The sequence below is a fragment of the Brassica napus genome, chromosome C4 (assembly GCF_020379485.1).
Source record: "Brassica napus cultivar Da-Ae chromosome C4, Da-Ae, whole genome shotgun sequence".
Classification (NCBI taxonomy): domain Eukaryota; kingdom Viridiplantae; phylum Streptophyta; class Magnoliopsida; order Brassicales; family Brassicaceae; genus Brassica; species Brassica napus.
In genome coordinates, this window is record NC_063447.1 from 57,448,548 (window position 1) to 57,472,501 (window position 23,954).

At 31.8% G+C, this 23,954-nt stretch overlaps 2 protein-coding genes and 1 pseudogene across 2 annotated transcripts in view; all 3 read right to left on the reverse strand.

The window, feature by feature from the left end:
- The window catches only part of LOC106363055, a 39,982-nt gene that overhangs the window by 564 nt on the left and 15,464 nt on the right, over window positions 1-23,954 (reverse strand). The window lies entirely within an intron of this gene.
- On the reverse strand, window positions 66-10,620 carry LOC106448880 (the record flags this gene model as incomplete). Its single annotated transcript, XM_048756542.1, has 7 exons — window positions 66-70; window positions 138-279; window positions 529-582; window positions 714-724; window positions 926-1,085; window positions 10,163-10,309; window positions 10,543-10,620. Coding segments are annotated over 7 exons (597 nt in total), but the record flags the coding sequence as incomplete, so codon positions are not given.
- LOC106447308 lies at window positions 14,503-16,635 on the reverse strand (annotated as a pseudogene).

Consider the following 23,954-nt stretch of genomic DNA (forward strand, 5'->3'; position numbering starts at 1 on the left):
AACAAACTATTTCAAAAAGCATCACAAAAGTCAAAACAATTGTACAATAGTATGATATAATCTATTCACCCTAAAAATATATAAAAATTAATTTAAAAGTCTATTTAACATCCTATACGAAACGAAGAGAAACTGACCCGAAATATGTGCAGTGTAAAATAAAAGTTTTCCATAGACAGATGATCCCGAAAACTGATTTCCAATTATGGGATTTCGACTTAAAACAACAAAACCAGGACATTGTGTGTTGTAGCACCCAGTTTTACCATAGCCATCTCCCTAAAATGGAAAAAGAAATACATTTGTAATACTATTTGGTCCGTGAATAAAATAGCAAAGACAATCATCGACAGAAAAAAAAAAAGCCGACCAAAAAAAAAAATAGTAAAGACAATCCGGTCATAGTCATCTTGGACTATCTAGGTGTTGATATTTTAATTCTATGTAGGCTAATTATTATTGTCGACAAAAAAAAATGTAGGCTAATTATTATTCATATATGAATAGCAATAACTATAATTTACTCACAGTCCAATATATTGTAAACCGTGTGACACTGTCACCGTACAATCTTGCATGCACCTAAAAAGTAAACATATAATTAGATATGCATGGAAATTTTAAAATATAAATTTTATTGAAAACATATTTCTTATTTCCAGCTTATTTTCATTAATTATTTTATGAAATATAAAAATAATAAGTTTACTTACCGCCCAACCAGCTTGTATTTTTTTTTTTTTTTTTTTTTTTTTTGATAACTCTTGTATCTGGGCAGCCACATTCCCAACTATCCCCGTAGAGGATCCAGCGCCCCAACGGAAGGGATGTTAAATCCGATGTGGCCGGGGCTCGAAGTCGTGATGGCGGGCACCTCAGCCGAGGTTCCTTTACCACCAGACCACGAGGCCCGGTTCCAACCGGCCAGCTTGTATACTATTAAGTTGACCTAAATATCCATTTTCTAACCAGATTTGACCTTTACTATATTGGTTATCTTGCAAATTTAAAGAATGAACACTTATTTCAGCCTCGGCTCCTCGATAGATACTTCCATCTAACATACTGGTCTCCATTGTTGCAAACTGTTAGAAACATATGTAAGTCATAAAATAAATATATTATTAGAATGTCTTAAATGAGAATTTGTTACACTACAAGAAAACAGCGGTATTCTGACGGACATTCCGACGGAAAATGAAATCCTCGGAATATCCCGAGGAATTTCCGAGGAAGCACAAAATTGGGTTTCTTCGGAATTTCCTCGGAATATACCGACGGAATTCCGAGGAAATATCTATCCGTCGGAATATTCCGAGGAAATTCCGAGGGAAAATGGGTTCCTCGGAAAAAACCGATGAATTCCGAGGAAATATTATAGCCGTTGGAGAGCCGTTGGGGGAGTTTACAAAATTCCGAGGAAATTCCGACGAACTAGCCTTTTCCGTCGGAATTCCGTCGGAATTTCCTCAGTCTGTCGGCAGGATTTAAACTATAAATACAAGCACTCCTCTTCCTCTTCATTCACTCCATATCTTCATCCTCCCTCTTACTCTATTTACACACGAATTTGATTCATAAAAAATATGTATTCTTCAAATTATTTTCGTTCTTGGATCGATCGACCTCATTTGGATCCGAACACGAGATTGCTTACGGAAGAATACCAACGAGGTATAACCGAATTCATGGGGTTAGTTCATCGACAACCGGAAGAAAAAACAGGTATGTTAAGATGTCCTTGCTCTAATTGTAAAAATAGAAAGGTTATAAAAGAGTGGGATGTTTGGACTCATCTATATTTGAGTGGGTTTACACGAAGTTACAAAATTTGGTATCATCATGGGGAAACTGATTATGAACATGGTAGTACTAGCGAACCTCAGCCAGCGGTTAGATTAGAAGAACCAATTAGAACGGATGTAGATTATGGTGTAGGTACTGAGCAGATGGTAAATGATCATTTTAGAGGGGAAGATTTACCCAATGCAGAAGCTAGGAGATTTTATGATATGTTGGATGCTGGAAAGCAACCATTGTACGAAGGTTGCAGAGATGGTCATTCAGCTTTATCATCTGCTACAAGATTGATGGGCATTAAAACAGATTATAATTTGGCTGAAGACTGTGTGGATGCGATTGCTGATTTTGTAAAAGGTATTCTACCCGAGGATAATGTAGCTCCTGGTTCATACTACGAGGTTCAGAAACTCGTAGCTGGTCTTGGTTTATCGTATCAGGTAATAGATGTATGCAGCGACAACTGCATGATTTATTGGAGGGCGGATGAACAGCGGGTTACATGCAAATTTTGTGGAAAGCCTCGTTATAAAGATACGAGTGGAAGAGTTCCAGTGCCATATAAAAGGATGTGGTATTTACCTTTGACGGAAAGGTTGCAGAGGTTGTATCTGTCTGAACGCACAGCGCAACCAATGAGATGGCATGCGGAGCACTCAACAGATGGTGAGATCAGACATCCTTCAGATGCAAAAGCGTGGAAGCATTTCCAATCAAAGTATCCCGACTTTGCGTATGAGAGAAGAAATGTCTACCTTGGATTATGTACTGATGGTTTCAGTCCGTTTGGCAAGAGTGGAAGACAGTATTCTCTATGGCCCGTCATTCTTACACCATACAACCTACCCCCAAACTTGTGCTTGCGACGAGAGTTTTTGTTTCTCTCGATTCTTGTTCCCGGACCAGAGCATCCTAAGAGATCACTTGATGTGTTTCTTCAGCCACTAATATATGAGTTGCAACAACTATGGGCTCAAGGTGCTGAAACATACGATGTTTCGTGTAAAGAAAACTTTCAAATGCGGGCAGTACTAATGTGGACAATAAGTGATTTTTCAGCATATGGTATGTTGTCTGGATGGACAACGCATGGAAGGCTATCATGTCCATATTGTCAAGATAACACTGATGCTTTCCAACTAAAACACGGAAGGAAAACGTGTTGGTTTGACTGTCACAGGAGATTCCTACCACCTGATCATCCATATCGTAGAAGTAGGAATTTGTTTACGAAGAACAAGAGGGTGTTTGACAGTCCACCTCCGGAAATTTGTGGGAAAGATTTGAAGATACAACTAAGAGATTTTGGTGCAGAAAGGACGCCAGACGTCGGTGGACATGAGCGTTTTCCGGTAGATGCTGTTGGAGAACTACATAACTGGCACAAAAAAAGTATTTTCTGGGATCTGCCATACTGGGAGGATCATCTGCTAAGGCATAATTTAGATGTCATGCATATTGAGAAGAACTTTTTTGACAATCTCATGAACACGATCCTTAATGTTCAAGGTAAAACAAAGGATAATTTGAAGTCAAGACTGGATTTAGTCGATATATGTGCTCGTTCAGAACTTCATGTTGATGAGAATGGTAGGGCTCCTTTTCCCATATACCGACTTGATGCAGAGGGAAAAGATGCGTTCTTTGATTGGATTTCAAACGATGTGGAATTTCCAGACGGTTACGCATCAAATTTGCGTAACTGTATCGACAGAAAGGAAGGAAGGTTTACTGGCTTGAAAAGCCACGATTGCCATGTAATGATGCAGCGCCTCCTTCCGTTCGCCTTACAGGAACTATTACCACGAAATGTTCATGAAGCAATTGCAGGGATAAGTGGTTTCTTCCGCGATTTATGCACGAGATCAGTGACTCTTGAAGGTATTGAAAATTTGAAGACTAACATAGCCGTGATTCAGTGCAACCTTGAGAAGATATTTCCTCCCTCATTTTTTGATGTTATGGAGCATCTTGTTATTCACCTGGCAAGAGAATTGGAACTTGGTGGTCCTGTGCAGTATAGATGGATGTATCTGTATGAGCGGTATATGTTCCATTTGAAAAAGATGGTGAAAAATTTAAGTAGGGTGGAAGGTTCTATAGTCGCACAGATGATCAATGAAGAAACTTCAAACTTTGCCGAGTACTACTTTCCAGCAGAAGTTCAGACCAAAAACAGAAGACCTGCTCGGCATGATGATAGAGGCGAACGGGCAACATATCATGTTACGGTTCCAGACATTTTCACAGACGTTGGACGACTTAGCGGAAAACCAAAGGACCGTCGACTTACTGAGCAGGAGCGCAGTCATTTGCTAACATATTTGGTCACCAACTGCGAAGACGTTCTTCAATATGAGAGGTAAATAAATGAGCTTACAAATTTTTATTTTAACAAGTTGAAATTTAAATCTTAATTAATTACATTATTGTCATCATATACAGGATTTTCATGGCAGAAAAGCGGTTCGAGTATAGATACGCCACAGAGGACGAACTAGAAGAAATGAAGCAGAGATAATTTACTGGATGGATGTTTACTTATGTGAGTGCTTTAAACAAATTAAAATATATTTTATCACATATTTATACTAATTCACATTTATTGATATAACATATATATATGTGCTATTAATAGGTGTCTGCTGGTTTGGCCAGAGGTGAAACATTTGACGATTGGATACGTGAGATGGTCGTTGGACCAAACTTTGTTGTGAAGTCATATCCGAGATTTTGTACTCGAGGATATTCATTCACAACTCAGAAGAGGAGACGTTCGAGTACGACTTATGATGCTGGCGTTTGTTCTGCATCAGGAGATGATGTATACAACGGACACATACATGAGATTTTGGAAATCAAGTATTTGGGCATGGTTGGATTGCGCTGTACTGTTTTCTATTGTGATTGGCACGACAACACTCCAGATCGAGGTGTGAGAACAGATGCATTTGGTGTTACATCAGTAAATTCGAGGCGAAAGCTGCAATATTATGATCCTTTCATTCTTGCTTCTCAGGCCGATCAGGTATTTAAATGTTAATTATTCAGAATGATTCATCATCATGTGTATTAATTTATAATTTTTTTAAATGTTACAGGTTTGTTATATCAAGTACCCCCGGGTGAGGAACAGAGATGATCCATGGGTTACTGTTACAAGACTCAACCCGAGAGGCCGAGTTCAGGGAAGTTTTGAGCTGGAAGACCCACTACAACCAAGCACATCCGGCAACTTAAGTGCAGCAGAAGATTTAGCTGGAGTTGGCCTTGTAGTCGATTTAACCGACTTTGGAGAGGAAGCCGTCGTTCACGTAGAGGATGAACCAGTGATTGGAGAGTTTCACCAAGATCCAAATTCAGATTCATCTGGTGATGATGACTCGGAAACAGACTACCATTGATTTTTTTTTTTTTTTTTTAAGAAATACCGAGGAAATTCTGAGGGGATGAGAGTTGGCCTAGACCCATGTTCTGGAATAGCCCTTCAATGTCTGCTTTGATTCCCAATATTTTCATCGTCTCAGGACATGCTAGTTGTGTAGCCGGAACGGCTACCTTCTTCATGTTGTTATAGTGGGTCGTATCAGACTTATCTCACTTCTTTGGCCTTTGCGTCTCTCGCTGAGACGAACCCTCTTCTTGTGTGTTCTTCTTTGCTGATGTTTTCGTGCGCTTCATTCTCTACAAAATAGAATCATTGCTCTCAACATGGTTATAATCAATTAAGAACTCAATCCCTAAATCATCTCAATTGTGTTCCAAACTCGTTGATCACAGACAATTGTGTTCTATTCCATGTTTAAACATCTGTTTCATGCATATTTGATCAAGGAATCAACAAGGAAATAAGAAATTCACAAAACCCAAATATTGCTCAAGAACACGATTCCAGAATGTGGAGATTCGCGGAGTATACCTGTCTTAGGGTGAAAACGAGTGTAGGAATCAGGTAGAGCTCGAAAAATCAAGGGGAATAGAGCCCAAAATTGTTCAAATCGGATGATTATAGAGAGAGAAAGGGGGGCGAATTATAGGGGAAATCGGAGGGGATGAGAGTTATGAGGTTTAGATCCAAAAAAGGTCGGGTTTTGCCTTATAATTATGTTTCCCGTACACGCATCGATCGATGCGTTTTTGTCCAAAAACGGATCGATCGATCACATTCTTACGCTTTGGTCCATCTTAGTGATCGATCGATCCGTTTTTGGACATATATCCATCGATCGATCCGTTTATAAAAAAACTTACAAGATTTTCCGAGGACATTCCGAGGAACATTTGAGATTCTCGATCGATCGATGGGATAATCTCATCGATCGATCACATTCTTACGGTCCGGTGCATCTTAGTGATCGATCGATGCGTTTTTGGACATATATCCATCGATCGATCCGTTTATAAAAAAACTTACAAGATTTTCCGAGGACATTCCGAGGAACACTTGAGATTCTCGATCGATCGACGGGATAATTTCATCGATCGATCACATTCTTACGGTCCGGTGCATCTTAGTGATCGATCGATGCGCTTTTGAACATATATCCATCGATCGATCCGTTTATAAAAAAACTTACAAGATTTTCCGAGGACATTCCGAGGAACACTTGAGATTCTCGATCGATCGATGGGATAATCTCATCGATCGATCACATTCTTACGGTCCGGTCCATCTTAGTGATCGATCGATGCGTTTTTGGATATATATACATCGATCGATCCGTTTATAAGAAAAATTGACGTATTGAAACCCCAAACACTAGTTCCTCGGAATTTTCTCGGAATATTCCGAGGAAATTCCGAGGAAGAAGAGGGTTTCCTCGGAGTTCCCTCGGAATAATCCGAGGAAATTCCGAGGAAATATGGTTTTTAAACCGAAAACAACGTTTTGCGGTTTGAATAACACCTATATAACCCTTATTAAGTGTCTTACGTTCATTATGAAGTCAAATATTTGTTCCTTACCGTATAATTAACACTTTTCCGATTGTATGAACGAAATCCCACAACATAAGAGAAACACTTATACCTTTTAATGAACGGTAAAGGGAATACTTTCAATAAGTTTTGAAATTTGTTATTTCATGGTTTATGCTCATCTATACAAAGAATCCTCAATGGTATGCATTACAATTGTATAAGAAATGAAATACGGCAAAAAAAATTGATGTTTTGAAACCCCAAACACTAGTTCCTCGGTATTTCCTCGGAATATTTTCATTTTACCGGGCAAATATTTCGCGAAAATTGAAATTAGAATTCCGACGGAATTCCGACGGATATTATCCGTCGGACCCTAGGTTTTATAACCACGAGCCGCTTCTTCTTCCCCATTTCTCTCTTCTTCCTCTGCGCGACTCCTCTCTCCTTTCCGGCGATTTCCCCCTGAAATCCGACGATATCTCCGGCGATCTCCCCCTTCTCTTACACAAATCATGTAAGGACCCTATCCCACTCTCTTAGGTTCTATTTGTTAGGTTTTTGTGTAGTTTTGATAGATTTTTGTTAGGGTGATTGGTTAGGATTGTGATTTGGTTGTATAATAGGTTTATAATTATGATTTGGTTGAATAATTTGTTTTGTTGAATTGATGAAGAATTTTTTTATAATTGTTTTATTTTTTTGTATTTATAAAATCGATTTTTGTATATAAAATCGATTTTTGTATTTTGCAAATCGATTTTTCTATATAAATTCGATTTTTTGGATTTTACAAAAAAAATTTGGTATACAAATTCGATTTTTTTGGATTTTACAAAACATTTTAAATATCTATAAAACTTTTTTTGTGATTAAAAACTATTATTTGGGATTTAAAAATATTTTTAATATATATATATATTATTAAAACTATTTTTTTTTAATTATTAAACTATTTTTATTTATTAAAACTATTTTTTGTTTATTAGAACTATTTTTATATATTTATTAAATATTTTTAATATATGTAAATCTTTTTTGTCACTATATTATTTGGGATTTTTTTTAAAAACAAAATTAATTTATATATTTCTCTATTTAGTAAATATATTTTTTTAATTTAGAGGTCTCATGATGATCAGACCCGGCCTCGACAGCGTCGTAGTCGTGGTGGTACGGGGAGCCAGTCTCGGGATTCCAGCCATTTTCAGGATTCCCCTGCGCCCCACAGCTCCAACCATACATCTCCCTCTGCTGCACCCGCTCCTGCTCCTCTCGCTCCCGCTGTTGCATCCGCTCCTGGTCCTCCGGGAGTGATGCGTGTTGCGGAGTTGGTTCAACAGCCCGGTCGTGACCATCTTCCGTATCTCACTCCGTATCCACATGGACGGGGTCAAACATGGTAATTAAACATTTTTTTCTTTAAATTTGGATTCATTATTAACCGTTTATTCTTTTTATTAGGTTCAACCGATCCGGGAACGGGATCAGCGCATGGATCAACCGTATGATGTACTCGGCCCTCGACAGTGGACATCCGACTTTCACTCACTTCCCTACCGAGAAGAAGGTTATGTGGTTTCGTCAGTTTGCGGTAAGTATTCTAATTTTTTACTTATATTTTTAATCTTTAATATAATTTTTCTACTAATTGTGTTTTTTTTTCAGCAAGAGTTCAACTGGAATTCCGATGAGACGCTCTTTATCTATCACCACTTCGTCCATAAAGTAATGGACAGCTATGGGAAGCAGATCCACGAGTGGAAGAAGAAGTGGGAAATCAATAAGGTTCGATTTAATTTATTAAACAATTTTTAAATTTATTAAACTATTTTTTAATTTATTAAACTATTTTCTTTTCTTTTTTATTAAAAGGTCCCAAAGTCGATGAACGACACGGTCTGGAAGGAGTTGTGTGCGCATTGGGATAAAGAAGAGACGAAAGAAACTTCTTCCACCAACTCCACCAACCGCAGGAGCGACCGTAAAGGGAAGGGCATCTACAAGCATAACTTGGGTGCTCAATCTATTGCCACTCTGGGAGATCGCTTGGTAAGTTCAACCGTTTTTTCTTCAATTATTTGAGTTTCAGAATTTTAATTTATTGTGCATTTCTTCTAATTTCTAATGTTTCTTTAATTTATGTTTTTTTTCAAGGCGGAAGAAAATGATGGCGAGCCGGTTGATGATCTCGCCCTAATGAGGAGGGCGTATACCAACAAGAAGACCGGCCAGATTGATGACGGTCTTGTGAGGGACGTGGTCGACCTGGTCCAAACTCAGGTGGTAGACGAAGTGTCTCAGCTTCAAACCGAGGATGACGCTTCGACGGCTTCGACCAACTTGTCCCGGTTTCGAATCAACGAAATCGTTGAATCCGTAAGTTCTTTTTTTTTTAAAGTTCAATTCATTTATTTCTTGGTTTAAATTTGTAAATTTGGCTATTTTCTATTCAGTCGGTTCCAAAGAAGAAGGGACATTTGGTCGGTTTGGGTCGTCGCACCCGGTCGGTTCCTCCTTTTTCTGCACCACCGCCCTTTGTTGATCCAGAAGTGCTTACGGCTCAGTTGAAGGACAAAGATGATCGTATATCTTTGTTGGAGACCCAGATGGCGGCTCAACAGGCGGGCTATGAGGCACAGAGGAGGCTGAACCAGCAAATGATGGAGATGATGCAGAGGATGTACCCGAACGAGGTCTTCCTGGACGTGCCAGACCCGTAGTTTTTTTTTTTTTTCCAAAAACTCGGAATGTTTTATTTTTATTTGTGAAACTTTGAATATTAATTAATATGATTTCATTTTTAATTTTAATTTCATATTTTCGAATTTAAATTTCAGAAATTTTATTTTTTTAAAAAATTAATATTTTTTACATTCCGAGGAAATTAATTATATTTTTTACTCGATCGATCGATGCGTTTTTGGACATAAATCCATCGATCGATCTGTTTATAAAAAAACGTTCAGAATATACCGAGGGAAACCTTTCCTCGGAATATACCGAGGGAACGGTTCCTCGGTATATACCGAGGGACAAATCCCTCGGTATATTCCTAAAAACGCATCGATCGATGTATATATGCCTAAAAACGCATCGATCGATGAACGTCCGAGGAAGTATCCCGACGAAGTTCTCCCTCGGTATATTCCGAGGACCTTTTCGACAAACTAGTGATCCTCGCAATTTCCTCGGAAGTTTATTTCCTCAGAATTCCGTCGGAAAATTCCGAGGAATTTCCGAGGAAAGAAGAAATTTCGAGGAATTATTTCCGACGACTTGTTTCGTCGGTATGTCGTCGGAATAACGATATTCCGACGAAATTCCGACGATTTTTTCCCTCAGAATCCTTGCTGTTTTCTTGTAGTGTTAGAAGGAAAAAAAAACGTAAATGAGACTTGTGTAACTCTTTACAAAAGCAAATAAGAAGTGGAAAATATACATGTTGACCCAAATGATCGGATGTGTTCAAATGAAAGCTCTCGGATCCATTTCGTTGTCTTAAGATTGGAACCGTTCCCTTTGGACAATGGTCTTTCTTTTCATAGTTGTCGCTTTTTTCATGATCCTCATATGAGCTGAATGTTTCCTATATATAGTATCCCAGAAAAAAACAAAAGAAAAATAAGATTCTTAACAATTGATATTTCTAAAAGGCCTATAAATCAAATTATTTTCAACAAAATTTTAAAACTTCTTTGTATGAAGGCGGATCCAGACTCTTAGATCTGAATAGTAAAACTTTCGTATTCTATCTTTAACTGGAACAAGTTTCGTATCTCAATCTCACATATATTTACCATGCATAATTTACTATCCCACCTGAATCTTGTGATTTTTCAACAATGGATGTTGGAAAGCCGGTTGTTTGTATATTTCAACACAATCAAAATCCTGCAAAACACAATTAAAGAGAAATTATTAAATTAAAAAAAATGAAATTGATGATAGAACAAACAAAAAGTTGGATTCTCACATTAATACTTCCTTCTGCACCTTGAGTAAACAGCAGATAAACACATAGACATAACGCTAGGCGTAATGCCATTGATAAATTTTCCTTATTTGATCTCAAATTATATCTACGTTACTTTTCAGTGTATATATAAGCCAACTGAGGTCAACATTAAAACACTTTAGTCATTCTTACCAAAAATTGATATGCGTTTTTTTGGTCAATATCTTTAGTTACCAAATGAATAGTAAAGAATAAAACCAATTTTGTTTATTTGTTAACTATTCATCCAGAAATAGTCAACTCACCTAAATTGGTGAATAAATAAGATATGTATTGTAATTTTAAATAAAATTATTTTAGCGAATTAACTAAAACAATATATATTGGCTATTATATCATACTATTATTTAAGAACACGCTTAAGTGAAAACATTATAATTTGATTGGATCACTATTTCACAATGGTGACTCAGATAATTTCACAATAGTTATATGACTTTAATCATTATGCATCCCTAAACTTGCTGACATGACATGTGATTAAACAAAAGCTTTGATTTAAAAATAAATAAATAAACGTCAACTAAATCTAACTCACTTTCATAGACAACTCAATATATTAGTCAATACTATAAAATAGTCAAATCACTATACTATTATTATATACAATCTTATCGCTACTTTTATAACATTATTAACAAGCAATTTTGTACTAAAATATGATTTTATACAATTTTATCATATTATAAAGTATTATATGATATTTTATATGTGAGAAAATAACAAATTTATATAAACTATATAGTTTTATGTCAAATTATATAATAAATAACTTTATATTGTAAAGTTTAATATTACCAATTTATCAATAATTATCATATGATTAATCATATTATAAATTGTATATACAATATATATATACATATATTAGATTCATAAGTTATAGTTTTAGAAATTTTAGTCAATGTATTATATTAAGATATGATATTTGTAAAAAAAACTTTATATGATTATTTTGTTAATTCAAAAGCATGTATTTAATATTTAAATATTTATAGTTGTCAATCAAAGGTTGTTGCAATTTAATCCCTATATTTATTTTCCTTATTATCAATATTTAATATTTGAATCTCTATAGTGGATTTGTCTTATCAAAAATCAGTTGCAATCAATTGACGAGATATCTTCTCTCTTAAAATTATGCATTTAAAATTTAAATATTTAAATTGAAACTTGTCAACAAAAATTCTGGTGAAATCTATATACGAAATATTCTCATTTAGCTTTATCAACAAGATATTCCAAAAATAATATTACATTATAAGCATAAATGTTTTTGAGAATTTATTAGAAAATATTCTACTTATTAGCTTATCATGCAAGCTAAATCATTGAGAAACGTTAACCAATTCACAGTAGAAGAAACGAAGTAATTGAATTTTCTATTCTGAACTTTTTATGTTGATATTTTTTTTATTATTTTAGAACATTAAGCTTTTATATATATACATATTTCACGAGAGCTGATTTTTCTTTTGGTTTATATGCAGATGCTCTGTTATAACGATTCCTCCGCTGAAGATATATATGATTTGATCGTACATTTCAATAACATCTTTTGTTCCTCAATCTGGTAAATAGTTGTGTCACTCTCAACAGAAACTAAGTTTTTTTATGCTCTGAAATGTTTGTTGCTTTTGATTTAGCTTTATACTAGAGCTGGATCCGCGCAACCGCGCGGATGTTTATTTTAATTTTCTTTGTGTTGTACTTATATGTTTTTCAACATGATATACTATATACTTCATTTGTTTCATAATAAGTGTCATTCTAACATTTTTTCTTGTTACACAAAAAGTATCACTTTACAATTCCAATGCAAATTATACTTACTTTCAGCTGAAAATTAATTGCAAACTGCATTGATTTTATAAATAATGTTATTTATCTCAAATATTATTGGTCAGAGAGGTGCAATTAATAACAACTTACATATATTTCAGCAACTTTCTTAATATGTGTGAAAAATGTCATTGTGACACTTATTCAGAAACGGAGGGAGTATAAATTATAATACAAATTTATATATTGTCATTATATATAAATGAAAACAATTTATTTTCTATATTTACTAATATTAATATTCATCTGTAACTGTCAATTGTATAATAAAATTTACTCAATTAAAAAATGTCATATAAACAACTATGAGTTTGTATTTTTTTAAAAAATTATTATAAAATTATATTTTAAATTTAAAATAAGCACAAAACAAAATAATAAGAAAAACTAATTCTGAATTCTCACAATATTTTTTTTTTCTGTTATCATTCTCTTCATTTTCTTTAAACAACATAGTGAAAGTTCATTAAAAATACAAATTTGTAGTTTATTTAATTTATGTATATCAAAAGTTTAATTATTTTATTAAAAATGCAATCAGTTTTTCTAGATTTTTATTAGGTCAACAATATCGTATCGTGGGTTAATAACGATTTTTTTTTTGTTGGTTTTTATCATGATTTTTATGAATAATTTTTTCATTAAATCAAAACCAGATTATATTCGGGCACCAGCTTTACCGAGGATTGGAACGGATATGAAAACATTAATTTTTACCTATCACACTATTACACAAAAACAAAAGAACTACAAACTGAAAGATGTAAACCTTCCAAAACACGATAGTAAATACAAGTGAAAATCATTCATTCATGAAAGAAATATACTACAATATTCTATAAAAAAAAATTGACATCTTCTTCTCAGATGAGAATGTAAATGTTTATAACTATAGAACTAAACGTTTGTTAGCATATATGTTGGTTAACATCCGATTTTTAGTTATATGATCTAACGTTTATAACTTTTATTTGCAAGGTGATTAGATACATACTTTCTGTAAAAAGACTTACATGGACAGTTTAGCAAACATGGTTCCCATTGGAGAATGGGAAATATGTCGAGAGTATGACTACATGTGGAAGTATATACAGTAGAACCTCTACAAATTAATAATATTAGGACTTTGAAAATTTATTAATTTATAGATATATTAACTTTCAAAAAAAATTTTATTTAGATTTCTTATTTTAAGATATATTTATTTCAAGATAAGAAAAATATTCGATTTTAGTGTATAGACATTAATTGTTATTTTTTGAAATTTGATATTTATAGTAATTTTATTATATTATTTGGTGTATATAATATAAATTGCATAAAACTTAAATGACGTTTTAGATATAATATTACTAATTCTCATAAAAAATATATTAAGTGTTAGGACAATATAAAGATAATTTCATTGTGAATATAAAATAAATAATATAATAATAGGTTATTACTTATATAAAAATATGTATTCATATAAATTATTAATTTATAATTTTAATGGGACCATATATTTACATAAAAATTTATAAAAAAAATATTATCTTATTATTTTATCGATTTGTGTCAAATTTTGAACTGGTCCAAATTGGGACCGGTAAGATTTATTAATATATAGAGTTTATTAATTTATAGAAGTTCTACCGTATAGTGGAGATTTGAAATCCTAGAGTAGAGAGTATCTATTTAACCACCTTTGCAAGGCATATCACGATTGCTTTAATATATAGAATATTCTGACTATTTTTTTTTTTTTTGACAAAATAGGAAAGCTTAAGATTTTACAGTTGTTTTTTCGAATATTCTGTCCCTTGATTTATTCCTTAGCTGATTTGAATATGATATATAAAATTGTTTGTTCCCCAATTCAAGGGAAAAAAATTATAAACAAATTATCTGATTTAGGAGTTATTGTTGGTTTTTTTTTTTTAACCGTAAGAAAATATTATTCATTTGAACAATTCTTACATAGACTTGTAATGTATACCCAGACAACTCCATTACAGTCTAGGGTATAGGATCTGGTCTACACATAATAAATTTGCCTATCGGTGTAGCTATGAGAGCTCAAGTGCTCGAATAAACGGAAGAATGGAATCAGGATCAGATGATGAACAGAAAGACGCCGAAAGGTCCGAACAAATGTTGTGAACAAGAGATGGAGACACCTCTTTGATCCATTTCATATGTTTGATTCCAACCTCAACCTCTTTCGCATCAGCCACACATTTCAACAACACTACATGTGCACTTGTGTGTTCCAAATGTTCTCTCTCGCGCAGCAGCTGAGACGCCTCACCAAAATGGCCGTTGCTGCATAGATTTAAAACAAACGTGATCAATACCCTTCTCGCAACTATTTGATCCCTCTCCATACACTTTCTGAAGACTTCCAAAGCATCCTCAAGTTTTGTATCCTTGCATAGGCCTTCGATGAGAGACGTATAAATTGTTTCATCTAGTTCTATCCCTTTCTCAAGCATCTTCCGAAACAGCCTCAAAGACTTATCTACCTCGCCTTCCTCCGACAATTTCTTGAAAAGTACATTATACGTCGTCAGATTCATTCTGCATCCCTCTACGAACATCTCATCCCACAGCTTCTTTGCTGGCCGGATCATTTCCGCTTTGCAACAAGCTTCGATGAGAGCGTTATAGAGTGAAACGTCTGGATCAAGCCTTTTCTTCTTCATCTCGTGCAGAGCACTGTACCCTTCTCTGACTCTCCCTGCCTTGCACAAGAACGATATCATCAGACTGTAACTTTCAGGCTCTGAAAAACATCCTCTGCTTGATAAAACCTCATAAGCCTTTATCAGAAGGTCCCCCTTCTCGTGCCTGCAAAGATTCTTGCTCAGAGTCCGAATCGCAGGCAGTTTCCCTGTGTTTATCACCATGTAATTCAAGAATCCAACAGCAGAATCTGGATCAACCGCAGAGACAGATCCAATCAACGCGTCTAGGACATCATTATCAATGGGGAAGTTTCCACTCACAATCACCTCAGCCACTTCCTTAGCCTCAATCAAACGTTTAGCAGAGATCAAACCCAAGATAAAATCTCTGTAATCACTACTCCTCGGTGCTACTCCGAGCTTTCTCTTCTTCTTTAAGACAACCTGTCTCTCGTACAGATTCCCAGTCGCTACAAACGCTTCAGCTATGATTCTATACGCCATAAAATCCGGTTTGCAATCAATGTTTCTCAGCTCTTCCAAAATGTAAAAAGCATCCAATTCTCTCGAACATTTACAAAGACCATGGAGAATCAAAAGCGCGACAATGGATCCATTGATGTTAAAGTTACTCTTTTTAACCTCACCCACAAGTCTCAATAGCTGATCCGTATCGAAACTCTTACAGAAGCTTCCTATATAAACACCAAAGCCAAGTGTATTGAGAGAAACACCTCTCTCACGCATTTTAACGAACAGCTTCTGGGCATAATCAGGATACCCATCAGACGTTAACGCAGCCAAGAGACGGTTGCACACATCGTGATGAATCTCCCGACCCGTCGAAAGAGCTTCTTCCAAAACCCAAAACGCGCTCTGAGCTTTCTTACCCAACAGAAGCGCGTCGATGAGGGAGCGAGGAGGATTCTATGGGTTTTGACCTGTTTGAAGAGAGCGTCCATGGCGGAGAACTGTCTAGAGAGCGAGAGGGTTTTGGAGATGGAGTCGTGGGAGTAACCGGGCTGCTGGGCGGCCCAGTTGAAGAACCCGAGTGCTAAGGAGGAACGGGTCGATGACTCGAGAGACGAGCGAAGGGCTTATTGGGTGACGAAAGCCGAGACTGTGAAGAGTTTGGTCCATCGATGGACTCCATGTCAGAGGTGACCGAGAGGTTGCGGAGACCTTGAGGAGCTCACGGCCGATCCTGACCGCAGGTCTCATGACCTTGAGGAGTTATTGTTGGTTTACCAAATAGTTTTTCGAAGTCTAAATAATTTTAAGGTTAAATTAATATTTTTTTTATTTTGTGTGGCTTCAAAGTGTTATGAAAAAGGGTTGTTACAGGCTATTACTGCATGAGGTGCATTCTTCATAAAGGTAATATAACCTTGCGTATGATGCATGTTAATTCAGCTAATGGTGAGGAATAATATATTGTGGACTACTTTTTTTGAAGATGCGACGATGATTAAAATATAAACTCTTGTGGTGTTGATTAAAGACTTTCTCTTTTTGCTTTTAAAGTTACTACATCTTTTAATATATTTAAATTTGTTACATTTATCATTTTTATTTGTATGTGAATTTTGTATATTAAATTATATATAACTAATTTCTAAATTTGATTTTTTTTTTATATTTTTAGTTTGAAGTAAGTATTTCCATTATATGTAACACAATTAACTAATAAAATATGAAGAATCAAGTTCGAGATTTTAGAGTTATGTAAAAAAGATATAATTATGTATAGAACATAAATTATCTTAGTTTAAAAGATCGTAATCTCATCTCGAATAAATTCACGGAAAGAAAAAATACTCCAATAACCTACTTAAAATATAAAACCCCATTTTTTTTAAAAAAACGTACTTAATAATATTTTTTTACGTGTAATAGTTGAAAACTGACAATTGAATATCGATTTAGAATATTATTCTAATATATCTAATGGTAAAATATTAATTGTAATAAACAAATTTTAAAATTTGTAATATTACATGAATTAGAAGTCTTTAAAATCTAAAATCTATTTTATTAACATAAAATATTTTTTATTCATTTATTATTTTGACATTACAAATATTGCTTTAGTTTTATTTGTATATTCATTTTTTAATAATTTAGTTTCTTTTTAAGTAATTTTAAAATTATCAAGAATATAATATATTTAAAACTATTTATTTAAATATATCCAAATATGATGTCTCATTTTTATGTGTGTTTGCGTTGAGCATATTTAATTTGTAGTTTGTATATTTAATAACACCTTGTTGCGTGCCGTTCTATGATTTTAATAAATATGTTGTCATTTCATTTTTATTATTACTAACATGATTTTTTAGTGATCAGTGATAATGTATTTTTAACGTTATGTATTATATTTTATCGTATATTTTCTAACTCTTCATGCTGACACTTTTTTAAAAATCATTTTAATTAGATAATAGGTTTAAAGATGTAAATAAAACTGTGTATGTTGTAAATTTAGACTTTAAAGTGTAATTGAGCACTATCAATTATGGAAATAATATTATGATTTTATTTTACTAAATCTTTCTTTCTCTGTATTTTTTTGTTTTATTTTGTATTTTTACAATTTTATTGTCATATTCTTTAATTGCAAATAATTGTTATTTACAATTTTTATTTCATATACCTTAAAAGTCTTCGGTTGATTTTTGTTTGTTTTCTTTCTCCAAATATAATGTACAGTTCGACTGTTTCTTTTTTTTGGATCAAACTACTAATATCATCAGATAGAAAAGCTTAAACTCCAATAATCGAATGAGTATTTGTGCTAGAGAAAACTGATTTAGCCACTAATATAGTGAGATATTATAATATTAGAAGGTATGGAAACTTTTCTCTGTTGTCCTACGCTAGACATAATTAAGTTGTTGTCAATTGATTCTATATTTGTGATAACTGGAAATACATCTTTATGTCTTCCTTACATTTTTCTTAATTGGTTTGCGGTTCGACCATTTCTAATATACTGAGAGTAACATAATATTAGATGTTGATTATCTCCTTCCAATTAGGAATGCACAGAATGAGAGAAATTCAAGGTGATACCACTTTACAATTTTGTCCTCATATCTATATATAGTTAGTTTATAGATTACTCTATCTGTTTTAAAATGTAATCAGGTTTAACTAAAATCTGTAATATTTAAAAGTTATTATTTTAGAAAACTGTCATTTAATATATAAATTTAATCAATTACACAGTAATTTACATAATTTAATTGGTCACACAATATCCAATAAATATAAAGCTACATTCAAATATAAAAACAATTTATATAGTGAAACAAAAAATATTTTTAAACCATTATATTATAAAACAAAGGGAATATTCAAATTATTTTGAAACATTCAAACACTAAGAATCAGAAAAGCTGAAATCTCAACGTCGGCCATGCCTTAGACCATCTCCAATGTATTCCTCTATTTTTTTTTTCTAAAATAGAAGAATTTCATAATAGAGATGGATTTGTCTCCGATGTATTTTTCTATTTTCTCTCCTAAAATAGAATATTCTTGATATATTCTTTTCTAAGTTTACAAATAATATTTTTTATTTGTGAAAGTTGAAAACCAGCCCAATTTATTTTAGTATTTTATAAAATTATGATATTATTTACACTAAATAATTATTTACAAACTATTATGTAAATAAAAATAATAATTATATTTATATAAATAATATATTTCACTTAAAAAATATTTCGGTTATAATTGTTTAAGTAAAAAGTTGACGGATCATTTTGTGAAAACAAATAGAGGAGGCGACATGGCAAAAATATAGTTTCCCATTGGCCAATTATTTTCGCATACGTGGACACTCTATCTGAGGCTTATATCCTCCAGTTTTAATTAAAATCTGTAATTTTTAATAGTTATTACTTTAGAAAACTGTCATTTAATATATAAATTTAATCAATTACACAATAATTTACATAATTTAATTGACCACACAATATCCAATAAGTATAAAGTTACATTGAAATATAAAAACAATTTATATCGTGAAACAAAAAATATTTTTAACCCATTATATTATAAAGCAAATGGAATATTCAAATTATATTGAAACATAAGAATACTAAGAATCAGAAAAGCTGAAATCTCAACGTCGATCATTTACGTCGGTCATGCCTTAGACCATCTCCAATGTATTCCTCTATTTTTTTCACTAAAATAGAGAAATTTCATAATAGAGATGAATTTGTCTCCGATGTATTTTTCTATTTTCTCTCCTGAAAAAGAATATGCTTGATATATTCTTTTCTAAGTTTACAAATAATATTTTTTATTTGTGAAAGTTGAAAACCAACCCAATTTATTTTAGTATTTTATAAAATTATGATATTATTTACACTAAATATTTCTTTACAAACTATTATGTAAATAAAAAATATAATTATATTCAGATAAATAATATATTTCACTAAAAAATATTTTCGGTTATAATTGTTTAAGTAAAAAGTTAAAGGATCATTTTGTAAAAATAAATAGAGGAGGTGACAAGACAAAAATATGCCGATTATTTTCGCCTACGTGGACACTATATCTAATGCTTACATCCTCTTTTTATTACTTGTTTGATGTTTATAATAGCACTAGGTGTTTTCCTGCACCTTGTGCAGTAAAAAAACTTAAAATATTTTTTAACAGATAAATATAAATTATATTTTAAAATAAAATTTTATTAATATTGTAAATTTTCTCTTTCGTATCAATATTTTATAATAAATTTGATTTAATTAAACATAAAAATTATATTTAAGAATATGCATGTATATATTTGAAATTATAATCTTAGATAGATTTTTCTATCTATTTATTTTAATTAGATATATTAAATAAATTTGTAAAAGTTGCATAATTACCAAATATTAAAATTAAACAATATTTATAAAATTTGTAGATATATATGAAAATAATGATTTTACGATTAAATTTTTCTATTTTTCTAAAAAAATTGTATAAATATTTGAAGATTTTAGTAATAAAATTGCATAATTTAAAAATATATAATTAAATTATATTTTGAAATTTATAATGCCATATTTGAATATATTTATTTTAATGATGATTTATGAGTTATTCTCATACTCTAAAAAAATTTCCAAAAATATAAATTGACATTAAATGTAATATATGAGTTATTATCATATTTTAAAAAGTTTACCGAAAATATAAATTAACATTAAATGCAATTGTCCATATCATATTAAACTATAAGATATGTCATCAATTTCAGTAGTCGTGTCATATTTGTTTTGTGAAATTGATCGTAAAAATGACATGTGGCAAAATCACTTCGCATATATAATCTAGGGGATTGATAATGACAGACGAATTCTCGCTGAAATGCAAATTGAGGAAAATATATAGTATATATTATTGTTGACGAAATATTTATTAGTTATAATTAATTTAGGAAATGATTAAATATAGTAAAAAAGACAAGAATTATTTAATGATAGGATTATTTAATCCTTTAGTAGCATTGAATTATATGTTTTAAGATTAGATTGTTTTGAAGTTATGCTTTGCTGATTTTGATTTTGTTTTATACGCAGATGAACTGTTATAAATTCAAACCTCTCTCTCCCTACGAAGGTATTTATGAATTGATCAGTGTTTCTACGAAGGTATATATGAATTAAATCTAATCTTACTTTAGTTTTCATTGTTGATATTTGTTGTAGATTTACCTAAATATTATAGCATGGTACATATGATTATTTTGTTACTTCGAAAAGTTGTTGCAGTATATATTTTTAGATTCTTTTTTTGTTTATTATTATATTTAATATTTAAATAGATATAGTAGCATTTGTCAATCAAAATTTTGTTGTAATCAAATCACGAGATATCTTCTTCCTAATATCATGCATTCGATATTTAAATATTTATAATAAAATAATTCAATCAAAATTCTGCTGCAAGTTACTTCCGAGATATTCTTTTTACCTTAAAATCATAATATTCTTTTAATATTTATTAGAGAGTATTTTACTTCATAGCTTATCATGAAAGCTAACTTCCACCCGTTTCAAAATGTTACATATTTAAAAAATTTTACACATTTTAATAAAACACATTGAATTTACCTTTTTTGTGATTTTCTTTGTTCCATAATTTTAAGCCAATAAAAATCTAATAAGTGCAATTAAGTTTTTTGAAGTTTACAATTAGTTAATAAAATATGCATTGAAAATGCAAAAAAAAAATAGATTGTTTGAAACAATTTTTTTTCTCTAAAATATGTAACTTTATGAAACGGAGGGAGTATATAAATAATGCATTCTCAACACAAAACGAAGTGACTGAAGGGATGCTCTGGACAACCAAAATTTAGTCTAGAGCTATATATGTCAACCAATCGAGCTTTTCTTTCCTTAAAAAACTCACAGCAAAAAAATCCCTGAAAAATCAAAATATGGCTGTACAAAGCTTTATTTTCAGAGCAAAAAATTAGTGTTTTTGAAAACTACAGCAATGAAAGTTACAATAAATAAATCTACACGTTAAATTTTACAGCAAAAAATATAAAGCTACAGCCCTTATCAATCTTCCGCTGAGTTTTTTTTTTGTGCTGTGCATACTTGTCTTGCTTTTGATTAGTAGATTTCTATTATTTTTTTTGAATGTTAAGCTTTATATATATATATATATATATATTTGGTTTGCTGATTGTGATTTTGTTTTATATACAGATGAACTATTATGAGTTTTTTTCGGAGAAGAGATTTGAGGTATTGTGAGATGTTGTTTTGATGTTGTTACTGTCAAAACTGAATTATAAAAAGAAAATTCAGAACTTTTAGTATCATTCTCTCTTTCCAATTTATTTTCTGTTTTGTATATTATATTCCTTCAGTTTCAAAAACTAATGCAACCAATAATCAAACTAATTATAAAACATAATTGGTCACATAATTTATAATAACACAAAATTAATATAAAAATACCAAAACATCTTGTATTTTAAAACATCAAAAACTTTTCAAAACATCAACTATTTTAGAACAAGAATATTATACGCAGAAGATCAAGGTCTGAATGTTACTTTCCGGTAATTTAAAAAAGGAGTCGCTCAGTTTCCGATATGTTCCTGTTGCCTTGATACCGTCAACTATAGATGTTTGTAAAGACTTTGCAATTTTTTTTTGAAACTGTAGACTTTGCAATTTCCTATAATGATTAAATTATTTATGCACAAAGTTATGGTTTTGGCTTCTTATGCTTAAAGTAAGGCCGATGATGGTAGGGAAAAAAACCCCCTTCTTACCATCTACTCATATTATGTATTTTCATTTGTAAATTACATTCTCGAATAAGTTTATTATGAAAACCAAACTCGACATGCGATTTAAGAGCTATCATAAATAACTCGCCTAGATATAAAATTTAAAGAATCAAATAGCCCATGTTTTTCTTAGCTTTACTAGCCTAGATATAAAATTTAAAGAATCAAATAGCCCATGTTTTTCTTAGCTTTTCGTGTAAACACATATGTATTGGATTGACTCATGGTTTACACGAGTTCTTTTTACGCAAGCATTTTTATATTTATAAACTAGGATCGGCCTGCCCTACGGACGAGAAGTTATTATAAAAATTATTTTTACATGAATTTATATTAACTTATGAAACATTTAAAATTATTATGTATTAAAAATAATATTATAAACAAAAAAATAATGGAAATAGTTCTGAGATCATATTGTTATTGTTAATAAATATTTTTGATTTGAATTAAAACGACAACAACTTTCATTATTCTCTATCGTTAAATAATACAATATTAACAAAAATAATTAAAAAAATGTAATAATAGAAATATTCTTATTATTTCTATTTCAATTTGACATAGTAAAAATATAAAGTTTATACAAATAATACTATATTTATTTTAAGAAGCTTCAAATTTTTAAAAACATTAACATAATTTTTTTTCTAAAGAACCCACAGTCCAGTAAGTAAAGAGCGTCGTACTGCTGCTGTATTTTTGGCTCCCACACATTTATAGTTACTTTAGTTCCATAGTATTTATTTTTCCCCTTCCACATAAGATATAACATTCTACAGTTCCAAAAACCAAAACAAATAACACATCTCAGATTAAGAAACCAAAAAAACTTTTAACTCTTCTGATGACCACTTTGGTTCATGAGGACACGTTCCTCAGATTTAGGAAACGGGAAACTTTTATACTTTTTCATGCCATATTTTTTGTTTGAACTTTCTCTCCAGACAACATTTTCCTCTGTCATGGTTCCTTCAGCACATTTACCATATCAATGACATAACTGAGGGATATGTATGTCCTTCTATTTTTGACTTCGTAAAGACACTTTGTTGTTATCAAAGAGTCCCTCATTAGGATACAATTTTTCAATTTTTTTTGAGATTATACAACCTTCTTCGCAAAGACAAATTATTTCAATACTAAGATATGTTTTAAAAACAAAATATCTTAGAATCAATAAAAAGCATGTCAATTTTCCAGAAACTGAGCAACCTCGCCTCTAAGGTGGAAGAACAACCCATAATTCAGATCAGTAAGTCGAACAGAGGAGTTAACTATTATAATGAGAAAATATCGAATGCTATTGGATTTGTGAGGATGATTTTCAAGAGATGAAGTTTTACCTTTTTATAGGTGGAGATTCATTGCTAGGAAAAAGGGA